This window comes from Crinia signifera, chromosome 7, assembly GCF_055691185.1.
Source record: "Crinia signifera chromosome 7, ASM5569118v1, whole genome shotgun sequence".
In the NCBI taxonomy this organism is placed as follows: Eukaryota; Metazoa; Chordata; class Amphibia; order Anura; family Myobatrachidae; genus Crinia; species Crinia signifera.
In genome coordinates, this window is record NC_139223.1 from 39066123 (window position 1) to 39081989 (window position 15867).

At 44.6% G+C, this 15867-nt stretch overlaps 1 protein-coding gene across 3 annotated transcripts in view; it reads left to right on the plus strand.

Moving 5' to 3' along the window:
- The window catches only part of USP31 (ubiquitin specific peptidase 31), a 48648-nt gene that overhangs the window by 10726 nt on the left and 22055 nt on the right, over nucleotides 1-15867 (plus strand). For 2 of the 3 annotated variants that reach the window (XM_083152866.1, XM_083152867.1), the window contains exons 2-5: nucleotides 9357-9482; nucleotides 11123-11211; nucleotides 11427-11519; nucleotides 13553-13688. In XM_083152866.1, coding sequence (XP_083008992.1) covers nucleotides 9357-9482; nucleotides 11123-11211; nucleotides 11427-11519; nucleotides 13553-13688 — 444 coding nt within the window. Of the gene's footprint in view, nucleotides 1-7150; nucleotides 7476-9356; nucleotides 9483-11122; nucleotides 11212-11426; nucleotides 11520-13552; nucleotides 13689-15867 lie in introns of those variants that run through there. The other variant, XM_083152868.1, reaches the window with a different exon arrangement.

A 15867-nucleotide genomic window follows, 5' to 3' on the forward strand; every position in this document is an offset into this window, starting at 1 on the left:
TAATGGCCAGACGATAGTGACACGTATCGTTATGGCCCCTACACACGGAGCGATGTAGGGGTATTATCTAACGATCTAGTTATATCACTTAGAAAATAGGCTGAAATGGTCCCGTTTGTAGGCCCCATAATAAGCATTGTGTACCCCAATGATGTCACTCCTTATTAGTTTACAGATATGTTGTATTCTCCAATGTCAGTCCAGTAGACATAGACTCTCATTCTGTGTAGGTGACTGGGTGAGGGAGGCTCTGGGGGTCTGTACAGCTGTGTATGCTATTGGAATACTGAGTTTATTACAGTACTCTGTCTGAAGAATACTCAACAAAGCAGAGGTTAGAGTCTTGCTGCCTCCTGATTACCGTTCTTGAGAAATTGATTGTCCGGAAATCACTTCTGATTGTAATGAGCTGAAACAAGACAGTGACCTCTAAAACGAGAGACGGTAAGAGGTACTTCTTGGAATTGCTACATTATTATGTGTAGTAAACACAGTTATATGCGAAAACTCTGCGACATCGCACCAGGCCCATCTTGCTATAATTGCAGTAACTTCACTCGAGATTCCGTAAAGGAGGGTATTTAAAATATCCAAGTAGACCCAACAGCCTACCCTATGTGGCCAAAAGTATGCTGGATAGTTGCCAGGTAGTCTGTCCGTTGGGAGGGTTCCATTTGGAATTGTTTCTCTGAAGGTGTCTTTTGCCCACAGTTTCAAGATTATTATTTTTTCTTTTGATTGTGCATCCGATTTGTTTAAGCTGCATTGAGCGATAGTCTCAAACATTCTCTGTTGGATGATTTATTGAACGTGCATGGCAGGTATGTTTAGCATGGAGAACAGAATGAGAAATAAAGGATCAGAGAACTTGGATACCACTAGTAAAGGAAGTAGAAAAGACCAATTGGGTGCTATGAATAAAAATGGGTTGTTTGGGGCACCTGATGACTCCTTTCCAATGTCTCTTGCTTCTATAATTTATTTATTAAGTTTGTTATATAGCGCACACATATTCCGCCGCACTTTTACTGAGAATATATTCACATCAGTCCCTGCCCCAGTGGAGCTTACAATCTATATTCCCTACCACATGTACACACAGCCATTGTAGGGTTAATTTGTTGGGAGCCAATTAGCCTACCAGTATATATTTTGAAGTATTGGAGGAAACCGGAGTACCTGGAGGAAACCTACGCAAGCACGGGGAGAATATTCAAACTCCGCACAGTTAGGGCCGTGGTGGAAATGGAACCCATGACCTCAGTGCTGTGAGGCAGTAATGCTAACCATTACACCATCCGTACTGCCCCATAATGCAGTTGTCATGCAGGTGTCTAATTGCCAGTTATTGCAGAACTAGTCTTCTGTTTCCTCCCACCTAACTAGCTTAGAGTTTTTGGTTGGTTCTTAAGTCCCTCATTGTATGTAATAAAGCAGTCATGGGTTGCTGTTACACATTGCCTCCTTACATGGTCTTTGGGGGCAATTCAGTTGTATCTGCTCACCTCACCCTGAGACAGCAAGCAGAAATCTGGCAAAAGAAACTCAGTAATTTGCACGGGGTTAGCTGTTTTACATATTTAAACCTGGTGCATTTGTGTAATGAGTGTCCATGGCACACAGAACAACTGTCGGGTGTCTAAGAACTACTAAGTTTTTTTTTTTTTTTTTTTTGGGGGGGGTTTGTTCGTTGCTTCAAAATTCAACAACATGAGGGGCTCTTCAATACTAAAATCTTTTGCTGCGCTTTTTTGTACTCCGTTATTGACTCTTTTTTTTTTAACTGCCCATGGCTAGTATCTTGAAGCACAGATTGAGGAACCTGTGGAAATTGAACAGCAAAGTGCTGAGACAATGGACTGTGGGCTGTGTATAGCTGAAAGCTTTGCCTGTAAAGGACATGGCATTATGACACCACGCTGACAGCCCCCAATTACTGTCTCTGCAGCAAGCGTTCCTACTGATGCCAGCGCGAAAACACCAGGCAGAGCTGTAATAAGTCTCTTAGGGCTCTGTGCATCTAATACCATCTGCAGCTAATCGTTCCAGTTCGGAAGCTATTGGCTTTGTCCGTGTGGGTGGTGTTTTTTTTTTTAATTCTTTTTTTCTTCTACGATCCCCATGGCAGCCATAACACTGGGATGTTCCCTTCCCCCATAGAATTAGACAGGATAATTTTTCTCTAGGACCGCCCACCTTGGGGTATAATAGCCTCCTCTTCCCCCTCCTCCATGTCTTTTTTCCTGTCTCCGTTAGAGTTAGGACAGAGTAGGCTGTTATGTTTGTTTTAAGCAGGGTTACCTCACGCAGCATGGAGCTGAAGGGGTGGCTCCCCGGGGAGAAGAAGTGTCTAACTAGCTTTAGCTATGTTAGTGCAATGGTTCCTGCCTGTATACGCGATGTGAATGGTGACAGTCCCACGTGGAGCGGAGGTACCTGTAGTAGATGGACACAGGGCGCCAGCGGGATCCTTGTGGCAGGGTGAAGCTGTGTGCGCGCTCCACGTGGAGTGGATGCAGACCGGCTGGAAGCCGCGTCTGCACGCTCCGGATACATCAGGCAGAAGGGGCGGAAGTGTGCGCGCGCGTCACTTCCGCCTGCAAACGCCGGGGGACGGGCGGTAAATGCTTCCCCGCGGAAACAAGGGGAAGCATATTGGTTCCGCTCGGCCATCCTGAATGAAGGTGATCCGGGGAACTGAGGGTTAAGGCGCCATATTTAAAGGTGCAAATGGACAGCGTGCCTTACACTGATCTCAGTGCCTGGCTGTTTTTGACTGCTGTGTGCATCATGGATGAGCCTTCTCCCCATAAGCCGGATAATGCCCCTCAGAGGTAAGCCCTTGGTTTTTGTGGGCATTAGCTGTTTATTTGTAGCATTTTATTACAGAATAGTACTTAGTAAATTCTCTTTTGTAGTGTGCCTATAGAACAGGATGAGGATGTACCTGCTATTCCTAAGAAGAGAACAGCCAAAAAGAAATTTATACAGACTAATTGCATGTCATGTGACAAATCATTTGCATCTGCCCAGAAGAAATCTCTATGTGGAGAATGTGAGTCCAGGCAGGACAGATTAGAAAAGAAAGAAAAGAAGTCAGATGTTCTTAGAGAACTCATGGACTGGATGAAAGAGTCCTTTGTGTCAAAGCAGGAGTTTGCTCAGTCACAGACCCAGAAAAGATCCAGAACCCAGGCGGAGTTTAGCCAGGAGGAGGATACAATTGAAGAGATAGAGGGTGATAGAAGGGATTCTACAGATGAAGGTGAAGTTGAAGATGTAAGATCTTTTAATTTGGAGCTGGTGGAAAATGTATTAAAAAACATCTATAAAGCTATGAATTATAAAGAAGAACCAGGTACGTCGGAGAAGAACCCCCTATTTGAAGATAGGGAGAAGAAGGGAAGAACGTTCCCGGTTCACAAAATGGTAAGAGATACCATTTCCAAAGAATGGACGAATATGGATAAAAAGCTGACTCTGGGAAATCGTATTGAGAAGATGTATCCGTATAAGGATGATGAGTTCCTGGGATGGTGCTCTATCCCTAAGGTGGACGCTGCTGTAGCAGAGCTGACCTCCAAGTCTACTATTCCGGTGGAGGACGCAGCAGCATTCAAAGACTCAATGGATAGAAAAATTGAGAACGGACTTAGGAAGGTTCATACGGCCTCAGCTGGGTCTCTTAAGGCTACGGTAGCAGTCGCATCGGTGTCCAGGGCCCTGAGACTGTGGGCGACTAACCTACAGACAGACGTGGAGGAAAGAATATCTAAACATTATGTATTGAAGAGTTTGGAGGTGATGCAGAAATCCATAGATTACCTGTGCGAGGCCTCCCTAGATTCAGTGGCCTTTGCAGCGAAGACTATGGCAGCAGGGGTAACCGCAAGGAGGGCCCTGTGGCTAAAACCCTGGAGCGCTGACGCGAATTCCAAGAACAAGCTGACTACTCTGCAGTTTGAAGGGAAATTTCTTTTCGGCTCAAACCTGGACGCTATGATACAGAGATTGTCAGGAGGGAAATCTGTACGTCTCCCGCAGGACAGGAAGAGTCGCTTCCCGTACCCCAGCACGACCAAGCAATCCTATAGGGACTCTAGGAGTTATAGGCCTGGTAGGCCTTATTATAGGAGAGGTGGAGCAAGCACTTCAAGGCAAGCCTTCCGCCAGCCCTTTCGAGGACGCTTCCAACCTGACAGAGGAAGATCATGACTATGCCCAGGAGGCAGTGATAGGAGCCAGACTCCTCCAATTCAGGAGCCAATGGGAGAGTACCATATCCGACAGATGGGTACTGAAGATAATCCAACAGGGTTATCATATCGAGTTTATGGAAATCCCACTACAGAACAGATTCCTGACGTCCAGAGTACCTATAGAAAAAGAAAAAAGGTCAGTTTTATGCTCCAAGATAAGCCAACTACTGAAGCAAGGAGCGATCGAGTTTGTACCCGAGATTTACCACAAGAAGGGATTCTACTCCAACCTATTCTTAGTAGAAAAAAGCAGTGGAGGTTTCAGGACAATCCTGGATCTCAGGGACCTGAACTGTTTTATCAAGAAAATGAAGTTTCGCATGGAGTGTCTGTCATCCATAGTGACAGGCATAAGACAGGGCGAGTACTTAGTGTCAATCGACCTCAAGGACGCTTATTACCATATCCCGATTTGTATGGAACACAGAAGGTTCCTAAGATTTCATGTGGCCGGCCAGCATCTCCAATTCACGTGCCTCCCGTTTGGGTTGAGGACATCCCCAAGAGTCTTCACCAAAGTCTTGATTACGCTGGTAGCGGAGATGAGAAAACAGAAGGTCCAGATCTGGCCATACTTGGACGACTTATTGATAGCTGGGAGCTCAGTGGACGAGCTGAAGCAAAGCTTGAACCTGGTCACAGAGACACTGCAGAGCCACGGATGGGTCATAAACAGAGACAAAAGTCAGTTGATACCGACCAGAAATATTCTTTTTTTGGGGGTAAGGATAGATACCAGAAACTATTCTGTAGCCCTATCTCTCGAGAGGTGCATGAAAATAAGGGAGCTAATTCTGGAAGTCCTGCAAGGAAGGAAAATTCCCCTAATAAAAGCAGTACAGTTACTAGGAATGATGGTCTCCTGTATAAAAGTCATTCCGTGGGCACAGTGGAACTCGAGACAGCTTCAGTGGTTTCTTCTGCCCTTACTAAAAAGAGGACTAAGGGATCAACATATGATAAAGTTATCAAGCCAGGTGAAGCAATCTCTTGGTTGGTGGCTCCAAGACTTGGAAAACAAGACATCAAGTTTGGAGAACCCACAGTTCTTGGTCCTGACCACGGACGCCAGCTTAGTGGGGTGGGGAGGTCACCTCGAAAAGATGTCGGTCCAGGGAACTTGGTCCAAGGAAGAAGCAAGGAACTCTTCCAATCTCAGAGAACTGCAGGCAGTCTGGGAGGCTATGTGTCAACTAAGACCCAAGATTCGGGGCACCCATCTGAAGATTATGTCCGACAACGTGACTGTAGTCGCTCACATAAACCATCAAGGCGGGACCAGAAGCCTGAAACTGATGAGGATGTCGGAGGAAATTATGAAGTGGTCGGAGAACAACCTAAGGTCAATCTCGGCAACCTATATTCCAGGCAAGAAAAATGTCATAGCAGACTACCTGAGTCGCAAGACTATATTGCCGGGAGAATGGGAGTTGAACAGCGAGGTTTTTCTGCAGACAACAAGAATCTTTGGAACACCGGAAGTGGACCTGATGGCCACCTATTTGAACAGAAAGGTGAGCGAATTCTACGCAAAGTATTATCATCCACAGGCGAAGACGTTAGACACTTTCTCAATCAAGTGGACATTCAAACTGGGATACCTGTTCCCGCCATTCCCAATGATATCCAAAGTATTGAAAAAGATCAGAGAAGACCAAGTAATAGTGCTGATAATTCTTCCACATTGGCCAAGAAGAGCCTGGTTTTCCAATGTCTTAAGGATGGCGATACAGGGACCATGGCAGCTGCCCAACAGGCGGGACCTTCTTCATCAGGGGCCTATGCTGCACCCAGAGCCGGCGAGTTTACAACTAGAGGCGTGGAAATTGAGCGGCAGATTCTAAAGAGACACAATTTGTCACCCCAAGTGATTGAAATGATGCTGAGGGCCAGAAAGAAGGTTTCATCGGAGGCCTACTATAAAACCTGGTATAGGTTTATTAGTTGGGGACAGTTCAAAGATAACTGTTTGGACATTCCTACTGACCAAGTATTACAGTTCTTGTTTGAAGGTTTCCAGATGGGTTTGGCCACAGCGACGATTAAGGCACAGATATCTGCATTAAGTGTGTTACTGGACAGACCTCTAGCAGAAGAAAGAATTGTTAAAAGGTTTGGTAGGGCGATGAAAAGGATCAGGCCACCGATAAAATCAATTGTCGCCCCCTGGGATCTAAACCTGCTTCTGACGGTGTTAACAAAGGATCCCTTTGAACCACTTGAAGACTGCCCGCTAAAATATCTAACTTGGAAAGTGGTGTTCCTAGTAGCTGTGACTTCAGCACGACGGGTTAGTGAGCTTCAGGCACTGTGGATGGAGGAACCATACTTGATAATCTTCCCTAATAGGGTAGTATTACGGACACATCCAGACTTCGTCCCCAAAGTAGTGTCAGCGTTTCATCTGAACCAGGAGATAACCTTACCTGATTTCTATCCTCAGCCTAAAGGTAGAGAAGAAGAGGCATGGCACACGTTAGACCTGGTGAGAGGGATAACGTTGTATCTGGAGAGAACGAAGCCTTTCAGGTTAACTAAACACCTGTTTGTGATTCCGGAAGGAATAAAAAAGGGTAAAGCACCGGTGAAGCAGACCATATCTCGGTGGATTAGAGAGACCATCTTATTCGCTTATGAGAAGGAAGGCAAAGTACCACCTTCCATAGTACAGGCACACTCTACCCGGGCAGTGTCTACCTCATGGGCGAATAAGGCGAAGGCGTCAACAGCTGAGATCTGTAAGGCAGCAACATGGTCGTCCATCCATACGTTCTCAAACCATTATTCACTTAACGTTTCTACTGCCCACTTTGGGACGCATGTGTTACAAGAAGCCCTTACGGGTGAATGACTATATATATATATATAAAATATTTCATGCAGTATCTAGCCCTCCCGTGTGTTTACTTGGGTATGTCCCAGTGTTATGGCTGCCATGGGGATCGTAGAAGAAAGAGTCGAATTATACTCACCGATAATTCCTTTTTCTTCCTAGAGATCCCATGGCAGCCACTGGTTTGCCCTCCCTGTGTTATGTATTTTTCTCCAGGACATATTCGGAGACAAGAAAAGACATGGAGGAGGGGGAAGAGGAGGCTATTATACCCCAAGGTGGGCGGTCCTAGAGAAAAATTATCCTGTCTAATTCTATGGGGGAAGGGAACATCCCAGTGTTATGGCTGCCATGGGATCTCTAGGAAGAAAAAGGAATTATCGGTGAGTATAATTCGACTCTTTTTGGGGGTGGGTTGTTTATAGATTTAACATGTATGTGCCTCATCTTGACAGATATGCTGTTCTTAAGGTGGCCATACACTTGTCCGATTTGGCCACTTTTCTCCCTATTCCGAAGGATCGGGCTGAGAAATCAGGTGAAAAGTGGCCAAATCAGATGTTTGGCTTCAGTACTAATGTGTAATCCCGTGTGCATCGGATTGGATCCGGAGATTGAACCTGCTGTATATAAGATGTGCATCAGATTGGATCCAGAGATTGAACCTGCTGTATATAAGATGTGCATCAGATTGGATCCAGCGATTGAACCTGCTGTATATAAGATGTGCCGTCCCGTGTGCATCGGATTGGATCCAGAGATTGAACCTGCTGTATATAAGATGTGCGGTCCTGTGGGCATCGGATTGGATCCAGAGATTGAACCTGCTGTATACGTCCTGTGGGCATCAGATTGGATCCAGCGATTGAACCTGCTGTATATAAGATGTGCCGTCCCGTGTGCATCGGATTGGATCCGGAGATTGAACCTGCTGTATATAAGATGTGCATCAGATTGGATCCAGAGATTGAACCTGCTGTATATAAGATGTGCATCAGATTGGATCCAGAGATTGAACCTGCTGTATATAAGATGTGCATCAGATTGGATCCAGAGATTGAACCTGCTGTATATAAGATGTGTGGTCCCGTGTGCATTGGATTGGATCCAGAGATTGAACCTGCTGTATATAAGATAAATCTGAATCGCAGGCGTTTGCACATTACAGCTGCGATATCTCATCAGATTTCCCTTGGACTCCTCCGGCTGCTCCCCGTGATTCCTTTCATGCTATTTTTACATCCGATAAATCGCTTGTAAAAATTACACAGGAAGTACCAAATTGAATGGTATCCCTCCTGGGAAACTGCCGGGGGAATTCAGGTGAAATGGGATGCGTCTTGCTCATTTAGAAAAGTCGCAGTAGTGCGTGGGGGCCTTAAGAAAGCAGTAGTATGAACATGTTTGACGCTGCATGCGCGGTTAGCCTGATAATGGAGTAAAGCTTTAATAGTACAGTACGCAATCTAACATGATAGTGCTGGATATCTTGCTGCAGCCCCGGGTTCAGTTCCACTTATAGTCTTGGTGGTAGCTTTACTAAGCAGCGGTTTTACTGTGGTTCATGGGGTGACACATCACCTGCAGAGTGCCGCGCCAAAGTGCCCAATTTACTCTGCTGTGACAACCACCTCGCTTCCCTATTTTCTTTGACTGATTTGCAGCAGTCTCTAAACCTGCCACTTAGTAAATCTGGGCTCTAGACTTTGGATGGTTATCCCAAGTCTAATAAATTCTCCCAGGTGCATCCTAAATGTAATAACTGAAAGATCTGGTCAGGAGGATCTTAAATCTAACTGTGTTCTTCATGATCTGCCGGGGATACTTAGCCGTGTGCACATTGGCAAATTACGGTGAAGCCTTCCCTTGTGGCTCTATGGGGTGCAAGATAAAGGGGATCCTTCTTCTTATGAATTCCTTAGAGACGTCTAATACTGATATTGTTCAGTGTGTATGCACAATATAATTTTCCCTGGCTTACCCCCAGTATCCTTAACCATATTGTCAGTGGAGTCTTTTGTTTAGTGGTATTTAGATGCCGCTGTCACACCAGAAAGCAATTGACTCTCCATTCTCACGGTATGTGTGTGTGTGTGTGTGTGTGTGTGTGTGTGTGTGTGTGTGTGTGTAGAATTTGTGTCTTTGTTTAGAAATAAAGCAGGATTTTTTTGTTTATTACGGACTACAGTGCATGTGATTTGTAATAAGATGTTATCGGTGTGCTCCCATATCTCTACCATAAATGGTTTGTCCTATTTTCACAGACCATTGTATCCAGAAATGCTCTCCAGTATCGCGGCACTTCCCAGCACGATGCCCAGGAGTTCCTGCTCTGGCTTCTAGACCGTGTCCATGAGGATCTGAACATCGTTGTCAAGCACAAGCCCCGGGTGCGTGTCTCATCCCATCTTAAGGGTTTCTTAAATACACATCAATAGGTTTCAGAACTGTGAAAATATTAAGTTATAGTGTTTTGCCAACTTGTGGCGGGAAATCATATCATGGTACGGGTAGTACCATTGGTGTTCAAGGAAAAATGAATTGCAGAAGCTCAGTAACGTTATAATTTTATTTTAGTCAATGAATCCTGTTACAGCAGTGGTTCCCAAACTTTTTAGGTTCACTTTACCCTAGAACACAGGTTCCAAAAGGCGGTCCTCAGGACCCCACACAGTGCTTGTTTTCCAGGTCTCCTCACAGAATCAAGTGAAATAATTAGCTACACCTGTGGGTCTTTTAAAATGTCCGTCAGTAATGAGTGCACCTGTCGGGGGACCTGGAAAACGTGAACTGTGAGGGGTCCTGAGGACCGAGTTTAAGAACCACTGCTCTAGAACTGTTCACTTAATTTTTTTTTTGCGTCTTACTAGCATTCGGCTAAACCAGGCGTTCCCAAACTCTGTCCTTAAGGCACTCTTAAAGTGGCCATACACACGCAGATTTATCATCAGTTCTGTCTGGTTGGAACAAAAACAGGGTTATGGATGAGAGCAAATGACAGTTGACCATTTGCTTGGAAATGCTGGAAAACTGACAAACTGTCACTCATCCATAACCATGTTTCTGTTCCAACCGGACAGATCTGAAGATAAATCTTACTAGTGTATGGGCACCTTTAATGTCCAGGTTGTAGGGAGCTCCATGGTTGAATGCAGATGGTTAAATCAAATTACCGCAGGTATGCAGCCATCTGTGCCCATGCATTGTTCTACTTAAAGGCTGGCTGTCCTATTGTATTGGCACTTAATAAAGGAGATGAATTACTATTATAAGTAGAGTAGGTTATAATGGGGAAGATGTATTCAGGCTGGTGAAGTGATAATGGCTGCTGATAATGCAGCAGCCAATCAGCTCCTAACTGCCATTCTTCTAAGCCAGCCTGTAACTTGACAATTGGGAGCTGATTGGCTCCCAGTATGTTTGGGTCTGAATTAGTCCCCTGATGTTTGTGGATTGTGAATGGGTGATTATGCGCATGCCGTTCGCATCAGGCAGGGGGGCGGTGGCACGGGAACATGCAGCGTTTTATGGGCGTTCCCCTACGAATGAAGGCGTGACAAGGCCTACTCTGGGAAATTCTTAGGATAGCGGCTGGAATAAATGTCAGTCCATTCGTGCGATGGGGGGCTGAATCAGGCCCTTATCTTTACCAGCTAAATACATCTGCCCCATATAACCCTCTCACATCGCTATTCCGGATTGGACCTGAGATCTCAATACCGGACCCAGGTCCAGCACTTTCACATTAAACCTGGGTCGCCCATTGAACAGAGGGTGACCCGGGTTTAATCCTTCTTGTAACCAGAGACGAATTGCCGGGTGGATCAACCCGCGTTACAAGCTTTGGTGCTTTCACACCGCACCTCAACCCTAGTCGGCATCCCGGCAGTTATCCGGGTCCGAGGCGCCGTGTGAAGGGGGTTTGTGTAATGTGTGCTTGTCGGGAGGTCCTGTTGTAAAGCGGTGGTGGGTTCACGATGAGGTTCTAGTACGAAGGGTTTGTTGCTGACAGAAATGCTCATTATTGCAGCCGCCAGTGGAAGAAGATCTGACTGGAGACGGGCCGCCTTTCCCAACCAGCGGAACTTTCGTTCAGGAACTTTTCCAAGCTCAGTATAGGTAACATTGCCTCTCGCCTACAACGCTGCTTTGTTTTGCTTTACTAATTTGTAATACAACTTACACAAAGATCTGTTATAACCAAAGTCTGTGTTTTTTTTTTTTTTTATTAATATTATTCTGTTTAAAAACAATTGGTCTTTTCCAGCAGTTGTTTATGTTGTTTCTAACGCTGTTGTCTTTTGGTGTTACCGTTACTTCTTCCCATACTGTAGGTCCTCCTTGACGTGTCCTCATTGTCAGAAGCAGAGTAACACTTTTGACCCTTTCCTGTGCATCTCTCTGCCAATCCCCTTGCCTCACACACGGTAAGAACAGGTTACAGAGATTAGCACGTTCTTCATCCTTACTTCCTGCGGATTTCAGCTTTGCATTGTCGCTACAGAATTAGAGTGGAATCCACCGGCAGAGTCATTGACTTTCCATGTGCTATTCTATTAGCTCCCACTGTCGGCACTTATGAAGGGGTATGTTCCATCTGCCTCCGATAGTACGGCATGCTGCGATACCACAACAGACGGATGGGTTAGGAGTTGCCTAATCCTGACCTATTGTGTTATTCCATGGCCCAAATCCTTAAGATACCCGGCAGGTCCCAGGCAGCGGGATCGCATACAATGCATTGTATGCCAGTGATGGCTAACCTTGACACTCCAGCTGTTTTTGAACTACAAATCCCAGCATTCACTGCATCAATTTTTCTATTTGATGCTAAAACTGATGCAGGGCATGCTGGGATGTGTAGTTCAGAAACAGCTGGAGTGTCAAGGTTAGCCATCACTGTTGTATGCAGCACTTTTGCGTAAAATGTATGGTATGCGATCCTTTTCTTGGCTGCAGGATCCGATAGATCATTGGTGCAGCGGACACAATCTCCGATCCGATAGGCACCGGATAGTGCATCGGATCAGAATTGGAGGTTAAACAAATAGATTTGGGCCCTTTTCATCCGATTCCTCAGCCCGATGCCCCCCGGAATCGGATGAAAAGGGCCCAAATCGCAGTAGTGGAATGGGGGCTTTTAGTGTTTTGCAAGACTCTCAGAAATAAGCCATAATCTTGTGTTCTTACTCTGCTTCTTTAACTTTTGTTTTTTGTTATATATTGTTATTTTTGTGTTTGCGCCTTTTTTATTTTTTTTATGGGTAATGACATCCTTTCTATACAGTTCTGGAACTTTGCATAAATGCCCCTCTTTGTCTTTTTATAGGCCACGCAGTGCTATGAATGTGTTTTTTTTTTCCTTAACATTTAACAAGGTTTTTTATTTTTAATAAATACATACATCAGAGACAGGCAGCACTGTGTACTGGTGAAGTGCTTCCCAAATTCTTTTGAATAACTTTGTCCCAGAACATCAGCATTTTTTGCATGCCTCCCCTAGGCCAAAAGTTTCTTCCGGTTTGTTTCAGTAGCGTGGTGCTGGACATTGATGCGCTTGTATCTGACCACCTACAGTATGATTGGCACGCACAAGCGCTGGATACGCCTAGAACACTGACCATAAATAGTTTGATCTGGTCTTGGTACCACTGTACTGCAGAAACTAGTTAACCACTGCTTTCTGGCAATGCATTCTGGTCATTGTAGATGGGATACAGGGAAACATGAGGTATCATTTCTCTCTCCTCCTCTCTATGTACCTTATGCTGGCATTCAGGGATACATTTACTAAAGCTTCTATAAATGAAGAGGCATTGTTGACCATAGCAACCATCAGGTTGTTTCTATCATTTTCTAAGATACTATAGAGAAATGAGCGACAGACAGAATCTGGTTGCTATGGGCAGCCTGACCTTCATTGTTAGTAAATGTGCTCCTCTATGTGGGACTCGGAAAGCCGTCTTCCCCAGACACTGAGGGGCAGATGTATGAAGCCGTGATAAGGGAGGAGAAGTGAGCCAGAGGAGGAGTGGCCAATGGCAACCAATCAGCACTGAAGTAACATCTATAATTTGTATAGTCTAAAATTATACAGAGCAGATGATTCGTTGCCATGGACCACATCTCCCTTATTACTGCTTCATACATCTACCTCCGGTGACCTCTATGATGTCTGGAAGCAGATCAGCATGAATGATACAGGTTGTGCAATGGGGATGAGGGGATATCCTGCCACTGCTTTAAGCTTGTGGCGATTATTTACTACAGACATGGTTGTGTAGGGGTGCTGCTAAAGAGACGTGTGTGTGAGTTTGTGGCACCGTGAGCATGTGTAATGATGGGAGGCCGTAACTTTCTTACTGCTATAAAGTTTGCCTTTCAAATGTGTCCTTGTGTTAGAACGGAATAGCAGATGCGCCCTTCTGTGTCTCACGTGTGGCCTTCCTGTCTCATCCAGGCCTTTATATGTGACCGTAGTCTATCAGGGGAAGTGCTCGCACTGCATGCGTATTGGTGTTGCTGTACCGCTGTCTGGCAATGTGGTGCGATTACGGGAAGCCATAGCAATGGAGACAAAGATTCCCACAGACCAGGTAAGTCCTACAATTCCAGTAGCCATTTCTTATTTACTACTACTTTATTATTGTGTAAATGTACCAGAACGCTGCAGTTACTTCTGACTTTTTTTTTTTTTTTTTTTTTTGCTATTTATGAATATTTCTGTGTTTTTTTTACTGGTGGTTTATTTTAGTGACTATCCTCCTATTAAAAACCATAGTAAAGGAGCCAATACACGGTCCGTTGTGTACTATGCGATGCGCGCTCCCGCGCATCACATAGTACTGTACAAAAAAGTATGTGCTGCACTTACTTTTTTTACTAGGTAAACATCGGATCGCAGTGCATGCACAAGGCATGCGATCCGATACGATGTGTGCTGTCCGATGAACGGACCGTGTATGGGGGGCTTAATTCTAATCTATCTATTGTATACTTCTGAAGGTAGTCACATAGAGATAGTAAAATCTGATACGGGTTCTTCGTTTCGTCTTTGAGAATCCAACCTAAAGGGGCGTACACATGAGGCAATTTCAGGGCATTTTCTAAGCTATGACTAGATCACTTAGAAAATGCCCCTACGTCGCTCCATATGTAGAGGCCATAGTGATAGCCATGTGTGGCCCCGCGCGTCACTATTGCCATGCGGTTATAATATCCAGCATGCTGAATCAATCTACTAAATCGCTGCCAGACAGGGTCAGAGTTCTCACCGGAGAACACTGTCCCTGACAGATCGCTCGGCACACAGCGCGGTACTTATATGTTAGTTGGGCGCCCACTATAGTTAGTACGCTCATACCCCCACTATCCATGCCGGCATGGAGTTGATTTTATATAGTGTGGCGAGCGCAGCAGAAAACTAAGCACACAGCTTAGTTGGGCGCTCAACTAACATATAAGTACCCGCAGCACTATCACTCAGCGCATCTCCCCGTGTGTGTGCCCCATAATCTCTAATTAGCAGGGCCCTTTATTGATTCGTGCTGAGCACTGCAGAATGTGATGCTTCTACTCGAATTGTAACAGTAATGATTTATTATCTTTTATTTTTAAAAAATATATTAGCATATGCCATAATTCGGTTGCAATATAATTTGTTTAAAGTAACATTCTGGGGTAAATTTGCTAAGATGGGATGTTGCCCATAGCAACCAATCAGATGCTATCTATTATCTTCTAGTAGGTGCTAAATAAATAAGTAGAATTGTATTTGTTGCTATGGGCAACATCCCATCTTCAATAGGACTGCCATCTCAGTAAATGTATCCCTCCTGTGTCTGGAGTTCTGAAATAAACATTGGGTGAAATGTAATAGGATGAGAGATTTGGTAAGACATTTCCAGGTTTTTTTAAAGCGGCAATCATTTGCACTACAAAACCTTTTGATTTTGCCGTGTAAATGATTGCCGCTTTAAAAAAAAAACTGGAAATGTCTTAGAGTGTGTACACACGGTTCGATGTTCTGTGCGATCCGATGTACGATTCGATGTTTTGTCCGATTTTTACTTTTCCCTTTTTTTTTTTTTTCTCTACTCCTTAAGATATGCCTTAAGATATGCTTAAGATTTTGACTTTTTACCATACAATTTGCTATGCGATTTCCTATTTGATTTACTATGCGATTTCCTATGTGCCTTAAGATTTGCTTAAGATTTTGACTAAGCGATTTTGACTTAACAACAGGATGACTGACAGGGCCCTGGAAATCGTATAGCACATCGCATCTTAAGCATATCGCAAGGCACATACGATGCATGCGATATGCTTGCGATTTGTGCTAGATAGAGTGTGCTGCCCACTCTATCTCCCCTCCGATCTCTCCTTAAATGGGAGCGCGCATTGGGCTAGGAAGCCCTTACAATGCATACAATCAGTATGCGATATGTATGCGATATGGCTTCCGATGTTGACGATATCGTCAACATCGGAAGCCATATCGAACCGTGTGTACACACTATTACCGAATCTCTCATCCTATTACATTTCACCCATGTTCTCATTAGACTTCAATGTTAATGATTGAAATGCTTTCTCAACAATGGCCACTGGGTGGTGCTGTTCAGCAAACTTTGTAGAACACAATGGGGCAGATGTATTAAGCCTTAACATCTGCCCCAATATGATGTATATTTTATCAAAGAATATTTACAAGTGTTTTTTTGCAGGGCTACTGCAGATTCTAGAGAGATCTGCTTCTATAGAATGTAAGCT